The following is a 17,901-nucleotide window of genomic DNA, read 5'->3' on the forward strand; positions in this document are numbered from 1 at the left end:
CAAAGTAGTCCTGAGCCCATGTGGTGATATCGCTTATAGATGAATGACGATTCTTGATGCAGTGCCGCCTGAGGGATCGGAGATCACGGTTGTTCAGCTTAGGCTTGCGCCCTTGTCCTTTACGCACTGAAATTCCTCCAGATTCCTTGAATCTTTTAATTATGTTATGCACTGTTGAATGTGAAATATCCAAATCTCTTCCTATCTTTCTTTGAGGAACATTGTTTTTAAACATTTCAATAATTTTCTCACGTATTTGTTGGCAAACTGGCGATCCTCGGCCCATCTTTGGTCCTAAAGGATTAGACCTTTCTTGGATGCTGCTTTTGTACCAAATCATAATTACAATCACCTGTTGACATCACCTGTTTCAAATCACATCATTATTTAACCATTTTACCTCATTACTAGCCCTAAATTGCTCCTGTCCCAACTTTTTTTTAAATGTGTTGCAGGTCTGAATGACAGGAAAGGATGCATATTTACAAATGACATGAAGTTGACCAGACAAAACATGAAATATTTTGTGTTCATATTGTCTGCAATGAAATACAAGTCAAAGTAAATTTAGAAATCACTTTTTTTTTTGCGTTTTCTATACTGTCCCAACTTTTTCTGATTTGGGTTTGTATAATAATAATAATTGTTATTATTATTAAATGTTTTTCAGACATGGTAACAGATGTTTTATACATGTGCTACAATTGTTCGGCCTGTGCTACAAAACTTTCAACCTCTGTAGCACCAGTGCTATGTTCAAACTTTCAACCTCTGTAGCACCAGTGCTATGTTCAAAAAAAGTTAATGTATAGCCCTGTGTATGTATGTATATATATATTAGGGGTGGCACGGTACATAGAAAAAAACCGAACCGTTCGGTTCGCTTGTCTCGGTTCGGAGTGTGTGCGTCGCACGGTTCGACGCATGCGCAATGTATCCTGGTGCCCGTATGTTACCTCAGACAGTGGGTGTCCTTTTCGCGCGAAATAAGAGGTGTGTGTTTGTGTGGACATACAGTAAAGTAAAAGTGGAGTGCTGCACCTGTAGAAATGAAAGTGGGAGAGATAAGGAAGGCTGCCCGGAGTTGTTGGAGGATGCGCTAGCGTCGTATAGCAGGCAGGGCAGACGCAGTGCGGAGAGCGGGAGCCGCGCCGCGCGCGCCCGTTGCGCATACACACACGGGCAGTGTTTGTCTCGCGCAGCTGAACTGCGGCTCGTGTATTGCAAATACAGAAAAATATAGTCCATTATGTCACATTTTTCGGTGTTCTCCTCTGACCCCTGTCTGTCTCATGCTTTGATTTATGATGGGTAGCATATCTGCTGCAAATGCGACCGTGTTCACATGCATATATAACATGTTGTATATAAGTAGTTCACATGATAAATGTAACATTTAAAAGTTAAGATATGCTTCTAGTTTTAATAATTTAAACATGCCTTTGAAGTTTGGGCAAAAACTTCTAGCAGTGTTGTGTTTTCGTGTATTTTATTTTATTTTTTCACAGCGCTGGATGTCATATGGTGATTGTGAAACACACGGAACACTTCATGGTGAAATTTGTTAATCAGGTCAGCTGAATTAAAGCCACAGTGCATTGTTCTAATCAAAATTGATATGATTAACATGAAAAATGTTATGCCAATGTGTCGGACTCGGTAGACAGCCAGTTAGGAAACAACTTGATATAACAATTTTTTAATACTGTATCCTAAATTGTGGATGTTTAAGCCATATATACCTTATGCTGAAGTAAATTTCTGGAGTGTTAACGATTAAAAAAAACAACAACAACAACCGTACAGAACCGAAAACCGTGACCCTAAAACCGTGATACGAACCGAACCGTGGGTTTTGTGAACCGTGCCACCCCTAATATATATATATATATATAGGGATGTCACGGTACCAAAATTCCAGTAGTCGGTACCAATACCATAAAAATTGTATGGTACTCGGTAAACCAAACTTTTATTTTGACAGGTTTCCATGACTTTTGAGTGTCTGTGTTCATGATATGACAGTTTTCTCAAATTAAACGGTAAATTCTCATGAAGGGACGGTTTATGCGTTCGTGTCCTTATATAGTGACCAGATAGTGAGACACGGCAGAGACTGCAAAGACAGCGATGGAGCGCCCGCCCGCGCCTCTGCGCCCCGTCATTCACACAGAGACGCAGTACATGGAGGAGTAATATTTAAATAGTATTTTGCAGTTTAATATCCACAGACACTAGTATATCTTCGGCTACAGTCTGGAGCCCTGCGCTTAGATAAACACGGAAGTATTTGAACACCCTGCTATTTTGCAAGTTCTCCCACTTGGAAATCATGGAGGGGCCTGTAATTGTCATCATAGGTGCATGTCCACTGTGAGAGACATAATCTAAAAAAGAAAATCCAGAAATCACAATATATGATTTTTTAACTATTTATTTGTATGATACAGCTGCAAATAAGTATTGAACACCTGTCTATCAGCTAGAATTCTGACCCTCAAAGACCTGTTAGTCTGCCTTTAAAATGTCCACCTCCACTCCATTTATTATCCTAAATTAGATGCACCTGTTTGAGGTCGTTAGCTGCATAAAGACACCTGTCCACCCCATACAATCAGTAAGAATCCAACTACTAACATGGCCAAGACCAAAGAGCTGTCCAAAGACACTAGAGACAAAATTGTACACCTCCACAAGGCTGGAAAGGGCTACGGGGAAATTGCCAAGCAGCTTGGTGAAAAAAGGTCCACTGTTGGAGCAATCATTAAAAAATGGAAGAAGCTAAACATGACTGTCAATATCCCTTGGACTGGGGCTCCATGCAAGATCTCACCTCGTGGGGTCTCAATGGTCCTAAGAAAGGTGAGAAATCAGCCCAAAACTACACGGGAGGAGCTGGTCAATGACCTGAAAAGAGCTGGGACCACCGTTTCCAAGGTTACTCTTGGTAATACACTAAGACGTCATGGTTTGAAATCATGCATGGCTCAGAAGGTTCCCCTGCTTAAACCAGCACATGTCCAGGCCCGTCTTAAGTTTGCCAATGACCATTTGGATGATCCAGAGGAGTCATGGGAGAAAGTCATGTGGTCAGATGAGACCAAAATAGAACTTTTTGATCATAATTCCACTAAACGTGTTTGGAGGAAGAAGAATGATGAGTACCATCCCAAGAACACCATCCCTACTGTGAAGCATGGGGGTGGTAGCATCATGCTTTGGGGGTGTTTTTCTGCACATGGGACAGGGCGACTGCACTGTATTAAGGAGAGGATGACCGGGGCCATGTATTGCGAGATTTTGGGGAACAACCTCCTTCCCTCAGTTAGAGCATTGAAGATGGGTCGAGGCTGGGTCTTCCAACATGACAATGACCCGAAGCACACAGCCAGGATAACCAAGGAGTGTCTCTGTAAGAAGCTTATCAAGGTTCTTGCGTGGCCTAGCCAGTCTCCAGACCTAAACCCAATAGAGAATCTTTGGAGGGAGCTCAAACTCCGTGTTTCTCAGCGACAGGCCAGAAACCTGACTGATCTAGAGAAGATCTGTGTGGAGGAGTGGGCCAAAATCCCTCCTCCAGTGTGGGCAAACCTGGTGAAAAACTACAGGAGACGTTTGACCTCTGTAATTGCAAACAAAGGCTACTGTACCAAATATTAACATTGATTTTCTCAGGTGTTCAAATACTTATTTGCAGCTGTATCATACAAATAAATAGTTAAAAAATCATACATTGTGATTTCTGGATTTTTTTTTTTAGATTATGTCTCTCACAGTGGACGTGCACCTACGATGACAATATATATATATATATATATATATATATATATATATATATATATATATATATATATATATATATATATATATATATATATATATATATATATATATATATATATATATATATATATATATATATATTTTTTTTTTTTTTTTTTAAAGAAAGTTATTTTAAATTGTTGTAATATTTCACAATATCATTGTTGACACTGTATTTTTGATCAATGCATGCAGTCTTTACATACTTTCTAATCTTACACTTATGCAAATAACAAAAGGATTTCCTGGTGGGCAGCATCATTTTTAGCCATCAGTGATGCTGTGTTTTTAATTATGTTCCTCCAGATGTTCTCTCCAGAGAATCTTCTTCTATTTGAGCTCTGTGAGGTTTTAGCTGCGTAATGTTTTTAATGATGAACTACCATGGGTATTGTCGAATACAAATCAAACCTTTGTAGTCTGGCTAATTTAATTCGCACTCTCAGACTAAAACACATTGATTTGAATCAAATCAAGAAATCAAACCTTATGTTCTCTATTTTTCAGTCTCCCTCTGTCCCTTCTACTCCCACATTACTGTCGGGGAGTTAAACTGCTTTTCAGAGCAGCCAGACTCTATCAGAATGTTCACACAAATTCATGGTGATGTCAGGGGAGGAGTGATTTCATTATGATTGAATTGGCCCAGCAGGTGTTGAGGAAATTTTAACTCTTTAGTGATGAGATTGTAATGAAAACCAAACCCACTTGTCTTCGAAGTATTTTATTCTTGCAAGAAGGCTATTCACATACAGACAAAGTTTCTGCAGAGAAGGACAGCCTCGCCCAGTGCGGGCTGTCTGATATACGTTGTTACCCCTCACCCTGCTGTGTTCCTGTTATGCGAAATAGGAATTGAAGATATGTACTATAGAAGGAGATGCACAATAAGAATTAAAGATTTGTACCAAAACCCATCTCTCATTCTCCAGGCCTCGGATAGAGGAGCCACTTCTACAAAAAACAGCAGGATTGTAGACATGTAACACCTTTTGTTGTAAACACAATTTCAGTTCGTCTGACACATGAGCACACATACACAGTAATTTTCCACTAAAATCAGTTGTCTGTTGTTATGTAAACACATACATAATATAAAGTAAATACATTTTACATAAAGCAAACTTAATTTCCACTACACAGGGCAGGCTGATAAAAAAGATTACAAACAGAAATGATCTTGCATGTTATATAATATAAGGTGATGGTCACACAGGACGGGTGTTTTGCATTTCCTCTGCACTTTTTAAAAATGTTTGTTTATACAGTCCATTTATATTATAGAGTCCATTTTTTTTAATGTTGCAACATACTGAAAGGGATGCATTCACACTAGTTTCCTTTCAAAGTTGCGAATTTAAATTATGCGGAATATTGGAGTATCACATACAATCCTGTGTTCCATCCAATGCATTCAAGAGAACAAAATTGTCACTTCCTTAGAAATTGGTGCAAAATATCTGTAATAAAAATTATGTAATTTTAATGACAGACTTTGGCTCAGGCATTTCATTATGACCAAACCAACATGCGATACTGAGATGCTGTCTAAAGAAATTGGTCCGCTGGTTAGTCCAGTTACGCATAAATGTATCCCGCGTAGTTCATGTGCATGTATTCTTTTTACAGTTTATGTGCATCTTGGCGTTTCTATCCATCATCTTCTCTCTTTTTTTTTGTGATATCCCAAAACTGAATGGATGATGAATGGAAACATGCTGACAGTGATTAATGTCCAAGCCTCGTCAATGAGTGTGTTTACATGAACCCTCATAATGCGATTATAATGGGATTTTGGCAATATTGCGATATAATTTTATCTCTTGTAAACGCAATACTTCAATATCAAACTAATGCGATTACACTCATAATCGTAGTAACCATAATTGCATTAAACTATGTGGCGTACGCCAATTTTAATCGCAATAAACAGGCATGTAAACGTCTTAATCGCATTATTACCGTTCTGACCAAAGTGCGCATGTGCTTGGTTTCACACAACTTCATGAATGAAGTTTTTTTCTTCTCTGAATCGCTAAACTCTGTCAACACAATTCGCTGTGCAGTCTTTGCTCCGTTTCTTCATTCAGATGGCGCAAAGAACGCTACGGCAGCGCATAAGCCCGGCATTGCAATGTTCATCACGGCGCTGAATAATGTCCAGTACGTCCATAAAAATGTATTTTGAATTTGATGTTTGTAGATTAAAACAATGGTCGGTAACATGCATACTGTATGTCTATCTGAGTGTGGTATAACCAGAGCGAACAATCACAATAATGAAAATTGCATGTAAACTGGAGTGAAGGCTTCTGCTCATGTCATGTTAACATCTTACCACGATTAAGGCCTTACTCTGATTATTAGAAATAATCGCATTATTGGTGCACATGTATATGTAGTCTTTGGTGCTGTTCCTATTCGACTGCAGTATTCAACTATTAGCTGACAGATTACTTTCTGCAAACCCATTTGCAATTCCCATATTGCTTTACTTTTCATTTGTATAAAGTTAAGGTCATTTGTAGTTGCTAAAAGTCAAATAATGTCCTTTTTTTCTCACTTTCTCTTTCTCTCTCTGCTTAGGGGCAACAAAAAGAAGGGCATAAAGTCCTCCATAGGCCGTCTCTTTGGCAAGAAGGAGAAAGCACGTTTAGATCAGCCTCTGATCAAGGATGGCCAAGTGACACCACCTATCATTCCAGGTACCATGAAACAAACACACGCACACATTACATGCAGGAAATGTCTCATTTTTATTTGATTTCAGATAACTAAGTAAATGAAGATCATATACTCCTTAACTAACAGTATTTTAATATGTTGTGACAGATTTCGAGATGGGTATTGGAGATACCATGACCTTGAGCAAACTGGGCACACAGGCAGAGCGAGACCGCAGGATGAAGAAAAAGTAGGTCTCTCTTGCTCTGTGATTCTCACTCATACAGCTCCTTCACACTGACGCCCACCAAATCACCCTGAGACATTCGCTAATCTGACCTAATCCTTATTACCTAATTACACGGCTCAATTAAAGCAAATGACCAATCAATTCGATGGCAAAGTGCCATTTCCTGCAGATAAACAAGTTACAAATAACGCTTAATAGTAGGTTAATAACAGGGCCTCATTTAAGTGTACATTACCATTCTGTCGAGTCTGTCCTCATCTCCACATCTTATCTCTGTCCCCTGACCATTAGTGTGACAGAAAAAATAGGTTTCCTAATTAGCACCTGCCATGTGGATGAGTTATATGGGTGTGTGTGTGTGTGTGTGTGTCTCCGTTCTTTGGCACTGTTCTAAGAACGAAATGTTCTTCTTGTTTGGGTGTAAGATGAGGAAAATAAATTAGATAGCCTTTGCAGTCTAATAAAAAAATTTTTTTTAAACGATGTCAAAATTATGTCTTCTATATTCACAAAAACAGATGTACTTCTCATATGCTATCATTTAACCTTAAAACATTTATTCATGGGTTGTTTAATATTGTATGTATATTGTAAATTTAATATTTATTATGTTTATACATTTTTTATAAATAATGTAATTTATAACTATTATTTTTATAAAATTATTATATACAAAAAATAAATCTTCCTAACAATTTTGTGTAAAGAAAAAAAACATTTAATATATTGTTATTAAAATTACTTAAATGTTTTGATCCATTTCATTATTTTCTACAGTAGGTGTCAGTACTGGTGCATAAAATGTATCAAAAGTGACAGTAAAGTAATTTATAATTTAACAAAAGAATTCTATTTCAAATAAATGCTGTTTGTTTGAACTTTCTATTCATCAAAGATCCCTGAAAAAAATTCTCAGTTGAAATTAGAGTTCAGAAATTATAGTTCACCCAAAAATGTTATCATTTACTCACCCTCAAGTTGTTCCAAACTTCTATGAATTTCTTTCTTCTGATGAACACAAAAGAAGATGTTTTGAAGAATATCAGTAACCAAGTTTTGTAAATGATGACAGAATTTTCATTTTTGGGTGAACTATCCCTTTATAAGGGCCTTGTGGCAAAACAAATATGGCCCTAAATTCAAGATACAGGGGCAAAAAAATTATCAGAAAAAAAGATCTGCTCACGTTGCATCTATTATTTAACAATATTACAGTTTTTTGATCAAATAAATTCAGCCCTGGTCAGCATAAGAGACTTTCAAAAAAGCTTTTTGAACTTTTCAACAGTTGTGAATAAATTGGATCTATATCAGCCACCCTTCTCTCTAGATATTGTACACAACATTGGACGTTGAAATCCCCATATGGTTTAACCACTACACTGTATGCTTCATATGTTGTATGCTTGTATTTCCTCCTAGCTGTGACCTTTCTTTGTCTTCTATTAGGCATGAGCTGCTGGAGGATGCCAGGAGGAAAGGGCTTCCTTTTGCTCAGTGGGACGGCCCCACCGTGGTCTCCTGGCTCGAGGTACAAAGACATCATCCACCATCCCTCCCACCGTGCAGTAATGAGCACAGCACTCATGATCCTCATGATTATAATCACACAAATCACAAGGGGGATTCGGATGACAATAATTACGATAATTTCTTACTCGCTCTGATGATGATGGAGATAACAAAGATGCATCTTGACGGTCTTCTCTCTGACATCCTCCAGCTGTGGGTGGGCATGCCAGCTTGGTACGTGGCAGCGTGCCGTGCCAATGTGAAGAGCGGCGCTATCATGTCGGCACTGTCGGACACGGAGATTCAGCGAGAGATCGGCATCAGTAACCCACTGCATCGGTTGAAACTGAGACTGGCCATCCAGGAAATGGTGTCACTGACAAGTCCGTCAGCTCCTCTCACCTCACGCACAGTAAGAGGCCTGCTCCTAAACTGCTCATTTTCACATATACAGTCTCAAACTGAAAACAAATATGAATAAAAAAAATATTCGGTGCAGATCCTTTCCTTTGTAACAATATTACATTAACATACTTATTACATTATTGGCTTATTGGTAATATGTGACCTTTAGACAGATGCTGTGCTCATGTGGGAGTCGTAATCATCCTGATCGCGTACCCAAATCATTTGCTATCATGTCTCGACTTTCTCTTTACTCAAGATTTTCCTCCATAATTTTAAAATCTTTATTTATTTAAATGTTTTATTTTATTTTAATTATTATTTTTATTATCATTATTTTTCTTTTTTGTATTTTCTTATTGTTTTAATAATTTATATAAAATTATATAAAACAATTATGTAACTTTAAAACGAAATAAAAATAATTTTACAATTTAAGCAATTATTAAACATAATATTTTCAATATATTTTGTTAAATTGTTTTTATAAAACTATTTTATTTTATATTTTATTTGATGTAATTATTTGAAAATCATTATTTTATAATTTTAATGTTTTTATTTGCTTATTATTTTAATCATTTATATAAAATAATTAAATAAAAAACTATGTAACTTTAAAGCTATATTAAAAACAAATAATATACTATATAAAAATAATTGATCAACAATTTTTGTGTAAAAAATTCAATATTAAATATATTTTTATAAAAATATTTTATTATACTTTATTTATCACACTTTATTTAAACACTTAAACTCTAATAACAAACAGAGATTTTGGTCTGTCCCCATTCAGGCACCTGTACGCCTATTACATACATAGAAAATAGCTGCCCGGGGGCGGTAGTAACATGGCTGCCAAAGGAACTTTGCTGAAGACACTCACTCATAAAGGTGTTTATGAGGACTATGCAATGTGTGATCATTTATCTGTGTGTGCTTCTTTTTCTCTGTGCAGTCTTCCGGAAATGTGTGGGTGACTCATGAGGAGATGGAAAACATGGCAACCTCCACCAAAATGGTTAGTCCATCTGGGTGACTCCCTTGTGCCCGCGGTGCCATGCATATGCCACGCTTCCGCAGCCCTCACAACCCCCAGCCTGCTGCCCCTGAATCCACCCCCATACCCTCTGCCCTGCAATCTACCCAAAGAGTGCGCTTATTAAACCTTTTCGCATGTTTCTGTGTGATTGATGTCCTGTTGCTTTGCAAAAGTATTCCATATTTAACTGCATTTGCAATAATTGTTACCTAGTAACAACCACTGATGCTGTTGCTTGGTGTGCACTTCATTTACTCAGACTGAACTGAGCTCAGTGAGTTATTTAGCTTGAAGAGAGTCTTGCTAACACTGTCTCCTCTGTGCTATAACACGCTGTCACCTTTGACTGACAGGAGAATGAGGAAGGAAGCTGGGCTCAGGTGAGAGAGCTGGCTGTCTTTGACCAAACAAGAGCCTTCCACTGACTCTTATATGTGGTTTTCACTTGCCTTTCCATCAACCATTCATTTTAAAAGTCTGTTATTGACTTGGTTTATAGCTTAGAAAGAATGCATGATCTTCAAATGGAATATGATTTTCAAATGGAATTGATTGGAAAATGTGCCAGTTTGTCACATTGAAATTCATGCAGTTATATTAAATGTGGAAGGTAAAATCTGCCAAAAATACATATTTTATGTTATTATAGTACATATATATTAGTAAATATATAATGTATATCATGAACTATTAGTATAATAAAAATTTTATATCATTTTATTATATTATTGAAAATTAGAAATGCATATAATATAACTAAATATTTTAATTATAAAATAGAAATACTGCTATATATTATAAATACATATTTTATATATAATAGATTTTGTTTATTATATAGAAATGTACTATATATAAATGTATATATTATATTCATTTCATAAAATAATTTTTTTTAATTAAATCTAATTAAAATGACTGTTTAAACTAACTAAACCCATGTTAGATCCAGTTGACAGAGGCACAGAAGGATAATGTCTCTTTGCTTTCTCAGACGTTAGCATATGGTGACATGAACCATGAGTGGATTGGGAACGAGTGGCTGCCCAGTCTCGGCCTGCCTCAGTACCGCAGCTACTTCATGGAGTGCTTGGTGGACGCCCGTATGCTGGACCACCTTACTAAGAAAGACCTGCGGACACATCTCAAGATGGTGGACAGCTTCCACAGGTAAACTATAGCAGCGATTGCTCATTTTTATAACCACGGTGTGAAATAGACTTTACTTACAATGGTACATTTATTATATCCTTACAGGGCTAGTTTACACTATGGCATCATGTGCTTAAAAAGGCTGAACTATGACAGGAAGGAGCTGGAGCGAAGAAGAGAGAATTTCCAACATGACATCAAAGGTATGAGTAAATTATCATTGCACTCTCTGGATTCATTACTTCTAACTTATGAAGGGAAGAGCACTATCTAGTGGCCGTACCTGTTATTTGCATTTCGGTGGCAGGAATGTGTGAGGTCAACAGCTGAGCTTTTTAGTGTCAAATCCATTTAAAGGGACGGCGCCCGGCTGAACTTCAGCATAACACATGAACTTGACACAGCTGTCACAGCTTTTTAAAATCTTTCATCTTCATAGCTAAAGACACACGCACCAACTGCTTATGACACACACACACACTTAAGCACATTACGCACAGGATTGTACAAACAGAAAGCAGGCTAGCCAGCTGTGCAAAATGATCACACTCCACATATACTGTTACCTAAACACAGATATTTCCAGTACAGTTGTAAACACAGCCCCTTCGAAGATTTCATTAATGTTTGCTACAGGTGGTCTGACCGAAATCGTTTTATATCAAGATGTATATACTTTTACATGTTTTATAATATGGCTCTATAATGCAAGTAATTTGATTCAGTTTATTGTGAAATAATAACAAGAGATAAGAGCAAATGCATGTACCGTTGTCGCTCCTAGATACCCTGGTGTGGACCAATGATCATGTCATGCAGTGGATTCAGAACATCGGTCTGAAGGAATACAGTAATAACCTGCTGGAAAGCAGCGTGCATGGAGCTCTCATTGCCCTAGATGAGACATTTGACTTCTGTAGCTTGGCCCTCATTCTACAGATCCCCATGCAGAACACCCAGGTGAGGACCACACAGATGTTTAAAAGCAATTGAAAGCCACTAGCTGGTCCATACCTGCCTACCGTTCTAGGAAAGGACTTATGTAATGTTCTAACATAGGTGATATGGTGGTTCAGCATACTGAGGATCTTTCCAAAATCCTGTATCTCTGATGTGTCTTCCAGGCCAGGCAGATTCTGGAAAGGGAGTTCAATAACCTCTTAGCATTGGGAACGGACCGGCGCCTGGAAGAGGTAGGTGAAGATTTGGATTCTGGAAATGCACTCCAGTCCACTTGGGTTTGTTTTCTTATGAAGCCAAAAGCATGTAACTGTAAGGCCGCTGAAATCTCGTTCCAAGGAAGGTAACGAGCTGCGACTGAAGACCGTTGCTCGTTCGTGTTTAAGCTGGGCAAAATGGATTTGATTATAATATTCTTTATCTGACTCCATTTATCATAGTTGTCGAATTTAGGATAGAATGCCAATTGGTTGTTTGGTCATTTTATACTTAGTTATACATTTTATACTAGTTAGTCACACATTTAATCATTTCGTTTTAACCCTTTGTTGCAGTTATACCGTTCCGTACTGGAGATGGTTAATAATTACAGAGTAATTCAGAAAGGATCAAAATGTGACAATTTATTAACAGTCAGGTAAATGTATAATGCCAATTACATAATCAACTCAAAGATAATTCGTACATAACATCAAATACTTTGTAGCAAACAATAAGATATCGATACCTGACTTCTGAATATTAGGCAACGCAGAGTGCCAAGACAGAATTGGCAAGACAGATTTCTCAGAACTTGTCATTGTACAGTTAGCAGCTGTAGAGACCTTGTAGGGGCTCTATGTTCACTTGCTGGACACCCCGTCTCACCAGGTGTGTGTAGCTTGAGCTCAGCAGGTGGATGAATGTGCCCAGGTGTTCTACCTGTGGTTCAGCACAGCATGTGGGCACTGTTCATAGATTCAGTCTGGGACCTTGTGACTTGGGTTTCAGTTAACGTGTCACTCCTTTGTGAAACTTCTGCTTCTGTGGCACCTTTCCGACGATAATCTGACCCTCTTTGTCCAATTCTCTCACCTCCAACGGTGCAGTTATTTGGGCAGATTTCAATAGGTGGAAGGCTTCTCCATCGTTACACGCTGTTTTGCTTGGGACACCTGAAAAGCATCTCAATGGCCACTTAATGACTGAACACTGATGAACTTGAAGTCGTCAGGAAATGCATGAGAACACATAATACATCAAAACAAAAACATAAAGTTGGATGTAACTAAAGATTGTCATGGTAATATATAGTGGTTTTTCTTTTGTCTTAAAGGTGTCATGAACTGGCTTTTTTAAAAATGTTATATTGTTATCAACTTATGACGTTTGCGTGGTTTTTACATTCAAAAACATCATAATGAATAAGTTATAGGCTATTTTCTACCCTGGTTTTGAGGCTCTCTTCCGGAACACTCGGTTTTCATGGGCGTGCCGCACTGAAGACTTGGAAGTAAACACCCACGGCTTGGATTGGATAAGATTTCTGCTCCCCTGTCAGTACATGTGGGAATTGTTTTGAAAGCGTGTGGGGAAACGACAACCGGAATGAATTGCCCACAGGGCTTGCAAAACAAACACAATGATTTATCTCTCATCCACCCGATTGGAATTGATTGGAATGTTATTTTTTCATTACTTGGTGCGCCCGATCGGTGTATATAAGCACGAACCGTGCATCACAGACACACGCCAAGTACGTTGCAGACAGCATAATCAAAACATCTGCGATTGTATTTTTCCTTCAAAAATCAAGTCAAGAGAGTGAACAACACACATCAAGAAAGGAATGTTATTTCACTATTTAAGATAGCCTGTTGGCAGGCCGGGCTTACGTTTTGGTAGCCGGTCTAGAAAACACATTTTCGAGCACTGGCCCATAAACATGTCCGAGTCTGATCCCGAATCGCAATGAACCAACAACACCACAAATAAAGGATTTTATGGAATAAAGGAAGTTATGTTCAGTTACACATGTACACATTAATCAATAGATATCAAAAGATCTGTAACAATGCAATACTATCAAATATAAAAAAAATTAGTGTGTTGCTTCATTCATTCATGTAATCTTATCCTGTCTGCAAATCCAGTCTCTTGTTTACAAACAAATCCGTGGTGAACTGAAGGAACAAACGCGCAATGTCTTCCTCACTTGAGCTCGATATTCATTAAAAATAAAGTTCATCCATGTATTCATAATATTGGAATCCGAATGAAGCTGATGCAGCATGTTTATTGCTTAGAAGTTCGATCCGGTTTAGCTCTATGTAGGCCTATGACATGTCAGGTGCAAGTCGGTGGGCGGGGCTACAGAATCATGCGTTGTTCTTCATTCTGAGATCGATTGTTTGCTGGGCCTGGTGTCAATAAAAGCGTTTCTTTGACTAACAAGGACGTTTTCAGCTCTGAAACTTACCTTGTATGACCTTTAATAATTTAATTAAATTACATTTAATAAAATGACCTTTTATTTATCAAAAGCTCAAGGGAAAGCGGTTTTCTCAATTCAGGACCCCTTTAACTGTAGTCTTTTGAATGGGAAAATAATGTTTCAGGTTCAAAATGTAGACCAGAGCTGCTAACCCACTAAGAATGACACTGTCACAATTATCTGTTGTCTTTATCTGTTTATCTTTTGTCAGTGCTGGTCAGGAGGGACCAATCACAATCATTTATGATTACAGGATAAGGCATCTTATATAGTCATTTTATAGAATTGATGAGATGGATATATTTTAATTTATATGTCAGGTACCAATCATTTAATTTAATATATTTAAACAATTATAAAATATTTATTCATTTATTTTGTTTGTTTGTATTATCTGTGTAACAGCCTTTTCAGAGTGAAACATAAACATAAAATAGATATATTTCTTTATTTGTTTTTTTGTTTTGTTTATTTCATCTGTGTCACAGCCTTTTCAAAGAGAAAACAAAAATATGTATTAATTTCTTTTGTTTGTTTGTTTTATCTGTGTAACAGCTGATCTGAGTGAATTTCACTGATCTGAGTGAAATAGAAACATAAAATAGTTATATTTATTTATTTAATTTATTTATTTATTTATTGTTTTATTTATCTAACAGCCTTTTCAAAATGAAACATAAACTAGAATTTTTTATTTTATTGTATATGTATAACAGCTTTTTCTGTAAAAAAAACAACAACAAAAAAACATTTTATAATAAAATATGTGAAATGGTATAAAACGTGATTAAATGGCAGATAGTTGCTTTTACATTTTATGAGTGCATGTCGGCAGCCAGACACTTCTGTAGAAATAGCCAGGATTGTTCTGCTCATCATTAACGTTGACATTTGTTCCCCATAGAACGAGGAAATAAGCTGAAGCTTTTATATCATTGTGCTCTCATTCATTCTCTGTTGCCATGTCATACTGCAGTCATACTTTAGAACAATATCTGAACCCAGTTGTTGTGCTGTCATCCTTATCATCAGTGTGATGACAAGTCCTTCCGAAGGTCTCCATCGTGGCGTAAGCGCTTCAGGCCGAGGGACGGCCAGGGTCTTGGTATGATGCCGGGGTCCATAGAGACTCTTCCCGCTGGCTTCCGCCTCAACACCATGTCCATTCCCCCTTCTATGGCTGCTGTGCCCAGGAGACAGCTGCAACCAGAAGGTAGAAAGGGGGGCAGGGTGTTTTACAAGGGTGAAATGAGTTCAGCATTTCCATTAGCACGTTGCTCTTTAATGGTTGCAGTACAGTACTAACAAGTAGTGCCTTCTCTAACTCTTTTACAGTATATCTTACGACGCTAATGGCAAACATGTATGCATATTGACTGTGAAAGCATGTGTTAAAAGTAACTAATATTAATGGCACAGGTCGGGGTCCTTCAGTTTGTGTCATTGCATGTTTTCTCCCCTCTGTCTCTGTGGTTCAGCAGCCGGTCCCCCGGCCCCGCAGAGACTAGACCCCTCAGCTGTCAGGACTTACTCCTGCTAACTTGCTTTTACTAATCACTGCACTTACACTAACAGGTAAGCTGTTCACTTCAGCCTCTCGTCTATAAACTCTGATGGCTCAGTAAGAGATGTTTAACACCATCTCCTAACCAGAAGCGATGCGATAAGATTGGAGCATCAGGCAATTTGTCTGTCCACCAGACCTACGAGAAATCAGTCAAAAATCACAGCCAATCTGAAGAGAGCCCATTTTAACATTGATAAAAAAAACTGATACAATCTTTGTCATAGAATACAGCTTTTTTTTTGCATTTGCATTTTTTTTTCCGTTTTAATTGTATCCCTTTGAATTATCCATTGTCACTTTTAGTATGGCTGTAAAGGTCACACAAAATGATATTCAAACTCACATTAAATTATTTTTTACATTAAATGAAGCACATTTAATGTGTTTAATCATCAGTAGCTGATTATCACTGTCATACTTTGTATGTTATTCTAGCTGCAATGTCTAAGAAAAATAGAAACTGTTTCTAAAATCTAAAATCGTTGAGTATCATTGTTGCATCTGGTAAGGATAAAAACATGGAAAGGATACCTTTAACCGCATGTTGTGGCGTCGCATCGCATCTGGTTAGGCAATGATGCTCAGATTTGTTGCTTGGCTTTTTTTGTTCTGCTTTTTGGACATAAATGGTCAGTTGAGTTTCTTTTTGAGTGTTTGAATTCAAAACATAAACTAGCAAAGTAGCGTAAACTTTTATAAAACAGACTTGAATGAAAGTTTAAAATGAAAGTTCATATAATCCTGTCAACACCCTAGGAACCACGTAGCAACCAGTCAGAATACAACTGCATAGCAACACACTGACTTCCATATATGAAGTACCAATTGCTATGGATTATTGTGCTCTTATTATTTTATTTCAATTTTCAAAAGGGCTTCTCACACTGCACTTAACCTCGGGTTATCGTCCTTTTTAACCCTGCTTTTAACCCTGGGTGAAGGAAAGTTTCACACTTGTAATTTAGATGCGAGGTTAGCAGCGCTTTTTTATCCTGGATTATAAAACCCTGCTCTTTTGCGGTCTTAAAGGGTTAGTTCACCCAAAAATGAAAATTCTGTCATTAATTACTTACCCTCATGTCGTTCGACACCCGTCAGACCTCCGTTCATCTTCGGAACAGAAATTAAGATATTTTAGTTGAAATCTGATTGCTCTGAAAGTCCTCCATTGGCACCATGGTACTCTACACTCTCAAGACCCTTAAAAGGTACTAAAGACGTCGTTACAAAGTCCATCTCACTACAGTGGTTCTAAAATAACTTTATGAATCGGCGACAATAGTTTTTGTGCGCAAAAAAACCCTAAATAACGACTTACATAGTGATGATGATTTCAAAACAAAGCATCATGAAGCTTCGAAGCGTTATGAATCACTGAGTCGATTCAGCGGTTTGAATCGCCAAATTTCAGCAGTTTGGCGGTTTGACACGCGATCCGAATCATCTTCGGCTCAGTGATTCATAACGCTTCGAAGCTTCATGATGCTTTGTTTTGAAATCGTCATCACTATGTAAGTCGTTATTTAGGGTTTTTTTGCGCACAAAAACTATTGTCGCCGATTCATAAAGTTATTTTAGAACCACTGTAGTGAGATGGACTTTGTAACGACGTCTTTAGTACCTTTTAAGGGTCTTGAGAGTGTAGAGTACCATTGTGCCAATGGAGGACTTTCAGAGCAATCAGATTTCAACTAAAATATCTTAATTTCTGTTCCGAAGATGAACGGAGGTCTGACGGGTGTCGAACGACATGAGGGTAAGTAATTAATGACAGAATTTTCATTTTTGGGTGAACTAACCCTTTAACTCCGCATTGTGGTGCCAAACTTGTACAGTGTGAAACAATGCAGTGTTAGAATGTTACAACTAGATTTGCTTAGCAAATGACAACCAATCACGTACCTTATAACCATGTGCTTTGGGCAGTCAAGGAAACTCTGTGTGATGTATATAAATAGTGGTTTCTACATTTGATATGAAAAACGTCAAACATCAATGGAAAACTCTACAATTGGAGTGAAGAAGAGATCGGTTCACTCGAAAAGTTCATT

The 17,901-nt window shown here is 37.6% G+C and overlaps 1 protein-coding gene across 6 annotated transcripts in view; it reads left to right on the forward strand.

Moving 5' to 3' along the window:
* The window catches only part of ppfia4 (PTPRF interacting protein alpha 4), a 139,301-nt gene that overhangs the window by 117,317 nt on the left and 4,083 nt on the right, over positions 1-17,901 (forward strand). For 4 of the 6 annotated variants that reach the window (XM_079844368.1, XM_079844370.1, XM_079844367.1 and 1 more), the window contains exons 18-29: positions 6,409-6,527; positions 6,655-6,736; positions 8,186-8,267; positions 8,460-8,660; positions 9,615-9,677; positions 10,052-10,078; positions 10,693-10,868; positions 10,956-11,053; positions 11,635-11,810; positions 11,975-12,043; positions 15,316-15,496; positions 15,762-15,858. In XM_079844368.1, the coding sequence (XP_079700494.1) occupies positions 6,409-6,527; positions 6,655-6,736; positions 8,186-8,267; positions 8,460-8,660; positions 9,615-9,677; positions 10,052-10,078; positions 10,693-10,868; positions 10,956-11,053; positions 11,635-11,810; positions 11,975-12,043; positions 15,316-15,496; positions 15,762-15,823 (1,336 nt within the window). In that variant the 3' untranslated portion in view covers positions 15,824-15,858. Of the gene's footprint in view, positions 1-6,408; positions 6,528-6,654; positions 6,737-8,185; positions 8,268-8,459; positions 8,661-9,614; positions 9,678-10,051; positions 10,079-10,692; positions 10,869-10,955; positions 11,054-11,634; positions 11,811-11,974; positions 12,044-15,315; positions 15,497-15,761; positions 15,859-17,901 lie in introns of those variants that run through there. The other 2 variants (XM_079844369.1, XM_079844371.1) reach the window with 1 other exon arrangement.

Source organism: Gobio gobio, assembly GCF_949357685.1.
Source record: "Gobio gobio genome assembly, chromosome: 19".
Classification (NCBI taxonomy): Eukaryota; Metazoa; Chordata; class Actinopteri; order Cypriniformes; family Gobionidae; genus Gobio; species Gobio gobio.